The 13372-nt window shown below is 49.7% G+C and overlaps 1 protein-coding gene across 9 annotated transcripts in view; it reads left to right on the top strand.

The window, feature by feature from the left end:
- IGDCC4 (immunoglobulin superfamily DCC subclass member 4) overlaps positions 1–13372 on the top strand; it is a 40906-nt gene that overhangs the window by 14006 nt on the left and 13528 nt on the right. For all 9 annotated transcript variants that reach the window (XM_063652285.1, XM_063652286.1, XM_054450211.2 and 6 more), the window contains 5 exons: positions 6606–6742; positions 8147–8287; positions 11394–11549; positions 12224–12637; positions 13129–13293. In XM_063652285.1, coding sequence (XP_063508355.1) covers positions 6606–6742; positions 8147–8287; positions 11394–11549; positions 12224–12637; positions 13129–13293 — 1013 coding nt within the window. The remainder of the gene's footprint in view (positions 1–6605; positions 6743–8146; positions 8288–11393; positions 11550–12223; positions 12638–13128; positions 13294–13372) is intronic.

The following is a 13372-nucleotide window of genomic DNA, read 5'->3' as shown; positions in this document are numbered from 1 at the left end:
TACAAAAATTAGCCCAGTGTGGCAGTGCGGTGCCTGTGGTCCCTGCTACTTGGGAGGCTGAGTGAGATCACTTGGAGGTTGAGGCTACAGTGGGCTGTGATAATGCCACTGCATTCCAGCCAGCCTGGGTGACACAGCGAGACCCTGTCTCAAAAAAAAAAAAAAAAAAAAAAAAAGAGAGATCCTGTTGACTTTGGTGATGGGTTAGCCCCTCTGGTCCTCAGAGAGTCACTTCTCACCCAGCCTATTCTTCTTCCCACCTATAAAATGAAAGGGGGAAACAAATGAAAGTTGATTTAGATTGTGGTTTCCCAAAGCGTGGCCTTTATAGAATGTTAGTCCCTTTAAATGCTTCTTGAATGAAGTATTCTATGATCAAACAAGAACAGGAAACTGCCTGTAAATCTCCCTCCTGGAGTTGGCAAGGCCCTGAGAAGTGCTGTATTGAGAATCCTGTTGACCTTGTTTAACCAAGCACTTCCTAGGCTCGTTTGCCCAGGAGCCCCTTAACATCCCATGAATGAGCATTCTAGAGGGTGAACCCTGGGAAATGCTGACCCAGCCTTTCTAACACTGACATTTGAAGTTCTGTGCCTTTCTAAATGTGGAGCCTGTCACCACTGTATGATGATGGGTGCCTCCTTGGAGTTCCATGAACCCAGAACAGATGAGCTGGGCAAGAGAGAACCAAGCGAGAGCCTACTCCTGATGCCCCCCAGAGAGGGTAGCAGAAGGGCAGCAAAATCTCCCCATGTTGGAAGTCACAACATGAACCACTTAATGGGAGTGTACCTTGGGCCAGGCACATGCTGAGCCTTTTACATGTTTTCTCACTTAACCCTTCCAATCATCCTTTAATGTAGGTATTTCTTATTTTCACATTTTCCTCTATTTACTTTTAATTTATATTCCTAGCAGATGCACTTTTAAAATTCATATCAGTATGGCTGGGCGTGGTGGCTCACGCCTGTACTCCCAACACTTTGGGAGCCAAGGTGGGCGGATCGCTTGAGCTCAGGAGTCAGAGACCAACCTGGGCAATATGGTGAAACGTAATCTCTCAAAAAATACAAAACTTAGGCCAGGCGCGGTGGCTCACGCCTGTAATCCCAGCACTTTGGGAGGCTGAGGCAGGTGGATCATGAGGTCAGGAGTTCGAGACCAGTCTGACCAACATGGTGAAACCCTATCTCTACTAAAAAAAAAACAAAAACAAAAACAAAAATTAGCCAGGCGTGGTGACGCATGCCTGTAATCCCAGCTACTCAGGAGGCTGAGGCAGGAGAATCACTTGAACCCGGGAGGTGGAGGTTAAAGTGAGCCAAAATTGAGCCACTTCACAGCCTGTTACCCAGGCTGGAGTGAAAATACAAAACTTAGGCCAGGTACAGTGGCTCATGCCTGTAATCCCAGCACTTTGGGAGGCTGAGGCAGGTGGATCATCTGAGGTCAGGAGTTCAAGACCAGCCTCGCCAACATGGTGAAACCCCGTCTCTACCAAAATTACAAAAATTAGCTGGACATGGTGGCAGGCGCCTATAAACCTAGCTACTCAGGAGGCTGAGGCAGGAGAATCGCTTGAACCCAGAAGGTAGAGGTTGCAGTAAGCCAAGATCACGCCATTGCACTCCAGCCTGGGAGACAGAGGAAGACTCTGTCTCAAAATAATAATAATTAATTATATTGATTAATATAATTATAATTATAAATATAATTATAAAAATATATAAAAATATAAAAAATATTAAAAAATTATAAAAAATTATATTTTTGTTGAATCATCTTTTATTTTTTCAAAAACAAAAATGGGATTATATTGCAACTTTAATTTTTTTTTCACGTACCCCTAGATGAACATCCTTCCAGGTCTGTACATATGAAGATGGTAGGTATTTGTATCTGGATTGTTAAATGAGGGATTGGAGGATCAGAGGCAGAAATAACTTGCCCCAGGTCACACAGCTTAGTACTCAGAGTGTCAGACTCCAGCAACCTGTGTGGAGGATACACAGGCCTCTGGTAGGTGTCATTTGGTGGTTGGGTGCGGAACCTGTGAGGTCTGAAGAAGTTTGTATCACATTACAACTTCAATTTTTTAAAAAATTAACGGTGGGTTTAGAAATCTGTAGTCCAACTGTGGCTGGGAGCAGAGAAGTTACTTCTCCAAAGCTTCTCAGCAAACCAGTGGGTTTCAGACCTCCCCACCACCCCCAACGTCTAGCTCAGGCGTCATCCCATGAAGCCACAAACCTAACCCAGGAGGCCAGAGCTGCCAGTTTCTGGACTCTGGGAGTGTTTGCCCCCAAGTCCTCTGAAAAGTGATCCTCATCTATAAATAAGCTGGGCTCGCATGTCCCGGCACATTGTGTGGGGGGAATAAAGAAATGTCTAAAACAGCAACTTGATTATGCCCAAGGTATGTATTTTTACACATGCCCAGATATAGTGCATGCACAAATATGCTATTCATAAACTCAGACCAGTGGTTTGAAGGAGACCATATGCCTTGGTGTAGCGTGTGCACATGTGCAGTTAATAAACACACTGCGTCAGGGTGTATGTGCTTCGTTTGAAACTGATGGTAAAGACTAGACCCCAAGGCAAATCCCTGGTATTTATACTATTTTCTAATAATAGGGGATAATCTAGGGGGTAATTTTTCTTCCATGGGAACCAGTAATCAGTGACAGCAATGTTTCCCAAATCCCAGGTATTCACAAACCACCTTCATAATTGTGACCATACTTATACCATTTACACAATCACTTAATAATTTTCTTTACATCAACTTGCTCTTTTGTAACTTGAACACATTTTAAAAGGGAACATTATCTCACTGCAATAAAATGGAAAACCAGCAACACTTGCCATAAATAGAAGATAGCCATAAAAATAAATAATATAACTTCTAGGATAAAAAGCCATGTATCTGGATCCACTTGAAATCATTTTGTTATCGCCATTCACTCACATTTTAAGAAACATGGAACTAAGGGACTTAAATAACATGGGCTCCTGCCCTACCCTCTCCCAGTGGTTACCATTTCTGTCAATCTCATGTGACTTCCAGCCAGTATCCCCTTGCCCTGGGTGGATCTCAAGGGCTTAGGGTGGGGGCTCCTTGGCCCTTGGGAAATTCAGAGCAGCTGCGTCATTTCTTCTGTGTTCTTTAATCCTCGGGGCCCAAGTGGCCTTTTGTGGGTAGGAGCAGCAGACTCAGGTTTGAGGTTGGAAAAAGAATAATCCCTTCCTTTCAAGTTGAGGTTGTTTTTCATTCTATAAGTAGCTTTTATTTTATTTGAAATTTGAATTTCTTTTAAAATGGTAAAGTATACCAACTTTACAGAAAGGGGAAAAAAGTCGCCTACTGACTGAACACAGCTTTTACCAATTTGAGCGTTTCCTTGCAGTCTTTTGAAATATGTATGTGGGTTACGCCATTGTAAACATGTGTTTAGAGCTTGCAATTCATAAATGTGTTTATGTCCATTATCTAATGTGAGCTCAAAACACATTAAGAGGGTCAGGGTTGTGAAGAAGGCAGGACAGGAATTATTTAACCCATTTTTCAAATGAGAAAACTGTGGCCCAGATACGGAATGTCACTTGCTAAAATCACATACATTGAAACCAGTTCTCTCCACCATGTCACAGTGCTTCTGTGTTAGAGCCCAAGTTACAAACCAAAGTGTACAAGGGCACAGACTATTAGCAATTTACATTTAAAAATTTTTATATTTCCTAACTGATACGTATTAATTGCAAAAAAAAAAACCCCACTTAACAGGCACAATAAATAAGAATCCCCCGTAATCCCACTCCTACAGAAAACCCCCATAAACCACATGAGCTTTGCCACCTTTGACTTCTTCTATGTATATCCTAACATAACTTTTCTCTATTTTCTAAAAGTAGAATTTCTTCATAAACACTGTTTTTTTTACTTTTTTCCCCCACTAACTAACATATTTTGAACACCTTTCCAAGGACAGAGCTTCTAAAAACACATTTTAGCAAAGCAAAAGATTTTTTTGAGCAGGGACTCAACTCTGCCACAAAGGTTGGAGTGCGGTGGCACAATCACTGCTCACTGAAGCCTCTACCTCCCGGTCTCGAGCGATCTTCCCACTTCAGCCTCCTGAATAGCTGGAACTGCAGGTGTGCACCACCATGCCTTGGCTAATTTTTGTATTTTTTGTAGAGACTGGGTTTCGCCATGTTGCCCAGACTGGTCTCCAACTCCTGGCCTCAAGCAATCCTCCTGCCTCTGCCTCCCAAAAAGCCCGGCCAGAAAAGATTTTAGATGAACCCTCAAAGTGGTTCCATCTTGCCTCTATTGGCTGCAGCAATAGCACCATATCTGGGGAAAGGAATTCATTCATTCATTAATTTGTTCATTCATTCATTCACTCAATCACATCATTAAGGGAATGTTATTTTTTCAAAGGAGAGACTACCTCTGGAGTACTTGGAGCACAATATTCCCTTGAAAGACCTAGAAACATTGAGGTTAGGAAGTGTAGGCAGTTCCCAGCAGCATAGTCAGCTCGCTAGTCTGAGGGAGGAAAAGAGGAGAAAGAAAGGTCTTGGGGGAAGAGCACATTAGATGGATGGGGGTGGGGCCTGTTTTCTAGGTGGGTCCTACTTGTCCTTCCCCAGTTCGTCCTTTCCTGTCAGTTCTTCTCTGGCAGTAGACTGGGTCCTGGCCCAGGATTTCGCTCCAGCCACACTTGCCTCCCTGTCCCTTTCTCTCGCTCTGCCCCAGCACTTATGTAGACAGCTGTTGGAGCTGAGGGTGAGAGGCTGGGGGCAGAGGTGGGTTTGCCTGTGCAATGCAGGAAAGAGCAGGGCATATTTATGCTTTTTTTCTCTAAGTCCTCTAAGTCTTTGGGTCACGGCAGGTTTGTAGGGCCCCTGTTTAGAACATTCTTCCTCCCCAGCCTTTGAGCTACTTCTTCTGTTCCATGTTTAGATTTTTTTAGACCCCACTTCCCCAGGAGCTAAGGGATCTCCACCAAGCGCACAACTGCCCCCTTCCCTCTCTGACCTTGGCCCAGCCTACATCCCAGAGGCCAGCACAATTTGCTCTGTTGAGAAACTAGGATTCTCAACCTGGAGCTGACCCTGTAGGGATCCCAGTTGGAGGATTCCGAGGGACCCATTCACCCCCTCCTTAGGTCAGAGTCCACTCTGGTCTCCACCATCCCAAACCCCATGGAGACCTCCCTATCCCAGATTACATGGTTTCTCAAGTAAGGTCTCTGGACCTTTCTATTTCTTTAGCCCAGAGGGCAGGGAACACGCTCATCCATCATGCCCCTTCTAAGTAACCTACGTGTTGGCTGGGTCTGCTTGGAGACCACGTCCTCTCCAAGGGCATTCTCAGCCATTCAATGGCTGCCGAGACAGGCAGGTAGGATGAATATGACATTTGGCACCAGAAGACTTGGGTTCGAGTTTTCACTCTGCTCCACCTATGAGATCCTGGGAAAATACCCTCCTCCCTCCGAGCCTATTTTTCACCAGTAAAATGGAGGTTGTGACCTCCTCTATGTCTTGGGCTTGTTTTAAGGGTCACATGAGATAGTGTGAATAAAGAATATTTTATCAAGGGAGGGAAAAGGTAATATGGGCAAGGGGTAAAAAAAATTCAAACTGTATACAAGGATATATAATAAAAAGTCAGTCCCTCCCACCCTCAGTCCCCTGGATCCCAGGTCCCCTTGCTAGAGACAACCACTATTACCAGGAACATTGAATGTATACGCAAGCATAGAAGCCTACATGTCCCCACACATATTGTTTTGTACCAGAACACATTTGGAGATGGCCCTCTATCAGCAAACATGGAGCTGCCTCCTTTTTAGCAGCTGCCTAACATTCCATTGTGCGAATGTACCCAAACCAATTTAGCCAGTTCCCACCCTACAGATGGACACTTGGGTTGTTTCCAGCCTTTTGCTATCACAGACAGTGCTGGAGTGAATATCGTTTAACATGTGCTCTTGTGCGCACATCTGAGAGTATCTGTGGGATAGAGCCCTAGAAGTTTTGATGTTGAGATATCACCAGCTTGCCCTGGACAGATGGTGTATGGGCAGGGCCACCATCGAGGCAGGAGTGCCTTCCCCCATTCCCTCATCCACATGGAGTGTTATTAAGCCTTCTGATTTTCACCAATCTAATAGGTGAAAACGGTGTCTTAGAGTTTTTGTTTGTTTGTTTGAGATGGAGTTTCGCTCTTGTTGCCCAGGCTGGAGTGCAATGGTGCGATCTTGGCTCACCGCAACCTCTGCCTCCCGGGTTCAAGCGATTCTCCTGCCTCAGCCTCCCGAGTAGCTGGGATTACAGGCATGCACCACTACGCCTGGCTAATATTGTATTTTTAGTAGAGACGGGGTTTCTCCATGTTGGTCAGGCTGGTCTTGAACTCCCGACCTCATGTGATTCGCCTGCCTTGCCTCCCAAAGTGCTGGGATTACAGGCGTGAGCCACTGCGCCTGGCCTAGTATCTTAGAGTTTTAATTTGCATTTATCTTCCCATGAGCCACCCTCCCTGTGGCCCCCCTGCCCACCTCACAGTTGCCCGCTCCCCTCTTCCCAAGGCTCATCACGCTTCCCAACGGCGTCCTTCAGATCCTGGATGTTCAGGAGAGTGATGCAGGCCCCTACCGCTGTGTGGCCACCAACTCAGCTCGCCAGCGCTTCAGCCAGGAGGCCCTACTCAGTGTGGCCCGCAGAGGTAAGGGGGCTGGCTGGGTGGGGAAACCTGGGGGTTTCTGGAACCAGCCACCTCAGAGCTGGGAGGGACCTCAAGGGGTCCAGGCCTTGCCTTCAAGTAGGTGATAAATGTTAGTCCCATTGACAGGTGAGGCGATGAAGCCCAGAGAGGGTACTGCCACCCAGCAAACCAGGGAAGAAAGAACTGGGCTGGAACACAAGACCCCAGACTCCCAGGGCAGGGCTCCTCTCTTCATGCAGAGCCTGTGTGCCCTCCGGTTGGATGCAGTGTCGAAGGCTGGGGACAGAGGTGGGGATGCGTGGCATCTGAGGCAGTGTCAGTGCCTGGAAGCCCTGGTCCCTGCCCCTTTCTCTTCTGCCCTTCTATAGTCACTGAGGGGTTCAGGCACTGGGGGATTTGTCCCTCTCTGCTTTCTGTGCCTTGCAAATCTGGCTCCCTGTGGCCTAGTGCTCTTATCCTTTACTCGTTTCTTTGAAAAGCTCTTGCCCCAGTGTGATGGATTAGGAAGGGCACAGTCTTTGGGGTTGGAAAGACCTGGTTTGAATCCTGGCTTCTCTGCTCACCATCTGCGTGACCCTGGGCTCCTTATCAAATGCCCAGCTCAGAGAGGCTCGAAGAGTCCTTGAGATAAGAATGGAAAGTGCCTGGCACCTGGCAGGTGCTCAACAGATCTCACTTCAAGCCTCCCCCAGGGGCCCCTCCCTTGCTTCCCTTTGCCATGCATCCCTCTCACCTCCCACCCACTCTCCGCACTCCCACCCCGTCCCCACCCTGTTCCTTCTGGGCTTAGCAGGTGGGCTGCTCCCAGTCTGGTGTCGTCTCTCTTCTGTTCTAGGGGTCTCTGCCTCCACCTGCTGGACAATCCAGATATTCACCACTCCACCCGGGGGCCAGGGTCACACAAAGAACTTGGCAGGAAATCAGGGTTTAGGGAGCTGCCACACAGGCAGAAACTCAAGCCCACTGTCTGCCTTTTCCACTGGGAAATCCAAGGCCCTTTGGAGAAGGGATTTGCCTAAGGTCACCCAGTGCGTTAATGGCAGTGCTGGAACTAGAAACTATAACTGTTGACTCCAAGTCTGGTGCTTTGCCCATGACCCTGACAGTCCTCTGCCTAGACGGTGGGTTGCATTTGGGAGGGAAGAATGGAAGTAGGTGTAGGTCTGTCTAATCATTTCTCTGGTGCTGAGTTGAAGCCCAGGCAATTCTTCTGGCTCTAAAAGAAACAGCTCAGAGGTCCAGTCCCAGCCCTGCTGAATTTTATGGCTACGTCCCCCATCTGACAGATGGAATCATTGCTGCTGTCCCCAGTACCACCTCACCAGGTTACTGTGAGACTCAGGTGAGGTATCACATGGCAAATGCCTAATGGTAAGGCTGCCTGCTGGTCTGTCTTCTCGCCAGGGTCCCTGGCATCCACCAGGGGGCAGGACGTGGTCATTGTGGCAGCCCCAGAGAACACCACAGTGGTGTCTGGCCAGAGTGTGGTGATGGAATGTGTGGCCTCAGCTGACCCCACCCCTTTCGTGTCCTGGGTCCGACAAGGTGAGTGGAGGGGGTGGGAGAAGGAGGGCATGGGAAGGGAGGGATGTGGCATCTCACATGCCCCTAAGTCAGGGGGATGTATGGGTGACGACCCAGTGGTCACCAACCTTCTGGTGTGGCAGGAACTCCTTTCCCAGGGCTGGGCGTGGTGGTCAAGTTTGGAGCTGCGTGGGGAACTGGACAGACTTCCTTGTCACTCTGTGTAGCATGTGCTTTACAAAAGCACTTCCAGGCTGCCACTTACAGAACAGTTATTGCAGCCCTCCTGAGGCCAGGTGCTGAGCTAGGTTCTCCACCATAATTACATATTTCTTTTCCTCACAACGGTGTTACAAGTGAGTACTTGAGAGCTGGGAAGGTGCCACATAGCCAGTGAGTTAGGTGGAACCAGACCCCTCTGTTGGTCTGTGTAACTATAAGGCCAGCTCTGGGTCCACCCCAGCATACTGCTGCCTTTGTGTGACTGGCATCATGCTGGGCACAGTGAACAAAACACAGAGAGGCAGGGACCCTGCCCTCTGAACTCATCGTCTAGTGAGGGAGAGAAAACACACATCTATGAAGAGAGGTCTGACAGTATCAGGCTACAAGTGAGAAGTGCCACTGAGTGACTGGAGATGCCATCAGGGTAACGCCAGTGCTGGGCCAAATTTCACTGTGCGGTCTCCTAAGCACTTTCACACCTGTTCTCCTGTCAGCCTCCAAGAGCCCTTTGGGGAGAGGAGGGGCCAGAACTATTATTCCCAGTGGGCAGATGAGGAAGTGGTGGCCTCATACCATAGTGGGACTACAGGCATTTGCCGCTATGCCCGTATTTTTTTGTAGAGACAGGGTTTCTAGATGTTGCGCAGGCAGGTCTCAAACTCCTGGGCTCAAACAACCCACCCATTTTGGCCTCCCAAGGTGCTGGGATTACAGCCATGAGTCACTGCGCCCGGTGCTCTAGCTGAAAGTGTGCTCTTCAGCTCTGCTACCTATGACTAGTTAGAAATGCAGAATCTGGGGCCCTGCCTCAGGCCTCTACATCTTAACAAGGTCTCCTGCTAATCTGTGATTCGTGTGCACAGTACGGATTTGAGAATTGCTGTCCTGGAGGATCCTAACACCTAGGAAGAGAAGGGCTGGAAAGGAGCTTCATTCCTCCTGACCCCAAGCACTGCTTTCTTTCCAGGAACTTACTCCACTAAGTCAGGGAAGGGGAATGGGTTTTTTGTTTTTGATTTTGTTTTGTTTTATTTTTTTGAGACAGAGTCTCGCTCTGTCGCCCAGGCTGGAGTGCAGTGGCGCGATCTCCGCTCACTGCAACTTCCGCCTCCCAGTTCAAGCGATTCTCCTGCCTCAGCTTCCCGAGTAGCTGGGACTACGGGCGCCCGCCACCACGCCTGGCTAATGGTTTGTATTTTTAGTAGAGACTGGGTTTCACCATGTTAGCCAGGATGGTCTCCATCTCCTGACCTTGTGATCCAACCTCGTGATCCGCCCGCCTTGGCCTCTCAAAGTGCTGGGATTACAGGCAGGAGCCACCGCTCCCGGCCTGTTTTGTTTTCTTTCTCTCTCTCTCTCTCTTTTTTTTTTAGACGGAGTTTTGCTCTGTTTCCCAGGCTGGAGTGCAGTGGTGTGATCTAGGCTTACTGCAACCTCCGCCTCCTGGGTTCAAGTGATTCTCCTGTCTCAGCTTCCCGAGTAGCTGGGATTACAGGCATGCACCACCACACTCGGCTAATTTTTGTGTTTTTAGTAGAGATGGGGTTTTGCCATGTTAGCCAGTCTGGTTTCGAACTCCTGAACTCAAGTGATCCACCCGCCTCAGCCTCCCAAAGTGCTGGGATTACAGATGTGAGCCACTGTGTCCGGCTGTTTTGTTTTCTGACTGCAAATATTGTACATGTTCACCGTAGAAAACTAGGAAAAAAAAGATGCAGAAAACACTCCACCACTCAGAGATAAAAATTGTTTATGTACCAGTATATCTTCTTTCAGTTTTTTCTATGCATATGTACAGTTTTCTCCCTGAAATTGAAAACATGTGCCGCATTTACAGTTCCAAGTCATATTTTCATTCAACAGTGTACCATAAGCATTTCTCCATCTTTAAAACTTTTTCAAAAAAATTGTAATGACTAATATTCCATTCTTTAAATATAGCTATAATGTAATTCACCAGTTTCTGCTGTTGGATTTTTAAGTCCTTTCCAGTTATCCGCTGTTACAGTTAACACTGCAGTGATCTGCTCTGTTCACAAATACTTGCCTGTACTTCTGATCATCTTCCTAGGACAGGTACACATAAATGGAATCCTTGGCTTCAAGGCCTAGGTAAAGCTCCTTTATGGCCCTTTCTCCAGCATTGCAATTTACTATTTTTAAAAATGTTCTCAAGTTGATGGGTGAAAATTAACATCTGTGTTTTAATATCTTTTTTTTTTTTCACAGAGACGGAGTCTCACTATGTTGCCCAGGCTGGTCTTGAACTCCTGGTCTCAAGTGATCCTCCCACCTCAGCCTCCCAAAGTGCCAAGAGTACAGGCATGAGCCACCGTGCCCAGCCTAACATCTGTTTTGAAGTGCCTTTCTTTGATGACATGAAGTTGAACATTTTTGTGTTTCTTGGCTATTTGCATTGCTTTTCTAGATTTTCTGTTCATGTCTACAAGGCAAGGGCTTTTTAAATGGTTTTCATTTCACATTGAGATAAAAATTTGTGCACATTCGAATCGTTGGCTTGGTCCGACCTTACCAGCCCTAGCTTCATCATAGTACTGGGCTGGGACCCCAGGGAAGGAGCATGTCCTTCTTGAGAGAAATGAATTCAGTAATGAAAACTGACGAGTGTGCTGAGCACCTATTATTAATATATGCCTGCACTGTGCCAGGGGTTCTCACATTCTTTCAATCCTCATGGAAACCCTGCCAGTTAAGGGCTAATTCCCCCTTACAGATGTAGACAGCCGGGCTCAGAGAGTCCCGGCAAGAGGAGGAAATGAGATTCAGACCAGGGACGGTTGTGTTTGCTTTATCCGGGTGCAGAGTGTTCCTGAGGTCCGGAGAGTGAATGGAAGGGCAGTCCCTAGCGTCCCCTCCAGCGCGTCTCCCTCTCCTTCCCCAGACGGGAAGCCCATCTCCACAGATGTCATCGTCCTGGGCCGCACCAACCTACTAATTGCCGGCGCGCAGCCCCGGCACTCCGGCGTCTACGTCTGCCGCGCCAACAAGCCCCACACGCGCGACTTCGCCACTGCCGCCGCCGAGCTCCGCGTGCTGGGTGAGGCGGGCCGAAGGGCGGAGGGAGCGGGTTAGCTGGGGCTGGGGTGAGTAGAGCAGGAGGAGATGGACGGGTGGGTGTGCTGGGAGGACTCAGGCGCTCTCCTGGAGGACGAACTCAGGGAGGAGTCCCTAGTAAGGCGGAGGTGGGGCGAGGGATGGGGACTAGGTAACTGGAGGACGGAGTGCGGAGCGTTGAGTCTGGGATGGAGGGAGAGGGGTGATCGATTAGGGCCTGGCGCGGGTGATTAGCGGGGAGGTGGGACTGGGATTATTGGCGGCATAGTGGAGTGATCTGAGTGGTACTGAGAAAACTGGGGGGCAGGGTAGATCTGGTAGGTGTGGGACACATCGGAGGGCAGGGAGGAAGGAGATGGGTAAATTAGGGGTGGGGTTAGATCCGGGAGGAGCGATATTTAGGGGAGGCTGAGGAGGCCTGGGGACAGTTTTGGGAGAGAAAGGGAATGGTCGTTTTGGGTCTGGGGTAAATGGGGAGAAGAAAGGGTAGGTCTGCGCTGAGCCGGAGTAGTTTGGAAAGGGTGAATCAGGGAGAGGTTAGAGTGATTGGAAGGCGAACGAGGGAGGGCGGTGGGGGGCAGGGTTGGGGTACTGGGGGGAGAAGCAGAGACCTTAGTGGCGGGAGCCCGCGCTCAGCGTCGCCCCTCGCGCCCCCAGCGGCTCCCGCCATCACTCAGGCGCCCGAGGCGCTGTCGCGGACTCGGGCGAGCACAGCGCGCTTCGTGTGCCGCGCGTCGGGGGAGCCGCGGCCAGCTCTGCGCTGGCTGCACAACGGGGCGCCGCTGCGGCCCAACGGGCGCGTCAAGGTCCAGGGCGGCGGTGGCAGCCTGGTCATCACACAGATCGGCCTGCAGGACGCCGGCTACTACCAGTGCGTGGCTGAGAACAGCGCGGGAATGGCATGCGCTGCCGCGTCGCTGGCCGTGGTGGTGCGCGAGGGGCTGCCCAGCGCCCCCACGCGGGTCACTGCTACGCCACTGAGCAGCTCCGCTGTGTTGGTGGCCTGGGAGCGGCCCGAGCTGCACAGCGAGCAGATCATCGGCTTCTCTCTCCACTACCAGAAGGCACGAGGTACGTTGGCCTGGGGCGGGATGCACCAGCGCAGGCCCCGGCGGGGCGCAGCCGGGAGGGGTTCAGGTCGGATGACTGAAGGGTTGCCTGATGGGTACCTCTGCGGTGAGGATGGACTGGGGTGGGAGCCCATAGGAGAGACCCGCATAGGTATGGTAGGTATGGATTAGGCAACTGGCGCTAGAAGGGCCACTGCTTCCCTCAGTCATATTTGTTGAGAGAGGAGGGAGAGGACGTTCCTGGAGCCACCTCCCATCCCAGTTAACTAACTGGAGAGGGAGGTCATTTCCAGAAAGCATTCCCTAACCAGTGGAGGAATTAATACACTGAGACAGGAAGCTGAGGGAGTTTATACACTCCAGCTCAGATTATCTGGGATGATTTAGCTATAAATAGACACCAGGACAATATGAAGGATTCCTAGACAGACTCCAGCTAGTCAGCACTGAGGGGTGGCACTATGACAGTCCCCTTGTCCCCCGTGTCACCAGGCATGGACAATGTAGAATACCAGTTTGCAGTGAACAACGACACCACAGAACTACAGGTTCGGGACCTGGAACCCAACACAGATTATGAGTTCTACGTGGTGGCCTACTCCCAGCTGGGAGCCAGCCGCACCTCCACCCCAGCACTGGTGCACACACTGGATGATGGTAGGGCCTCTGAACCCGCAATGGGCAGCTTGGGGTAAAGAGAATTCCCTGGGGAGGGGAGCTCGCCCTCTCTTTACTA

This window comes from Pongo pygmaeus, chromosome 16 (assembly GCF_028885625.2).
Source record: "Pongo pygmaeus isolate AG05252 chromosome 16, NHGRI_mPonPyg2-v2.0_pri, whole genome shotgun sequence".
Taxonomy (NCBI): Eukaryota; Metazoa; Chordata; class Mammalia; order Primates; family Hominidae; genus Pongo; species Pongo pygmaeus.
This window is presented reverse-complemented; position numbering and strand designations above follow the sequence as displayed.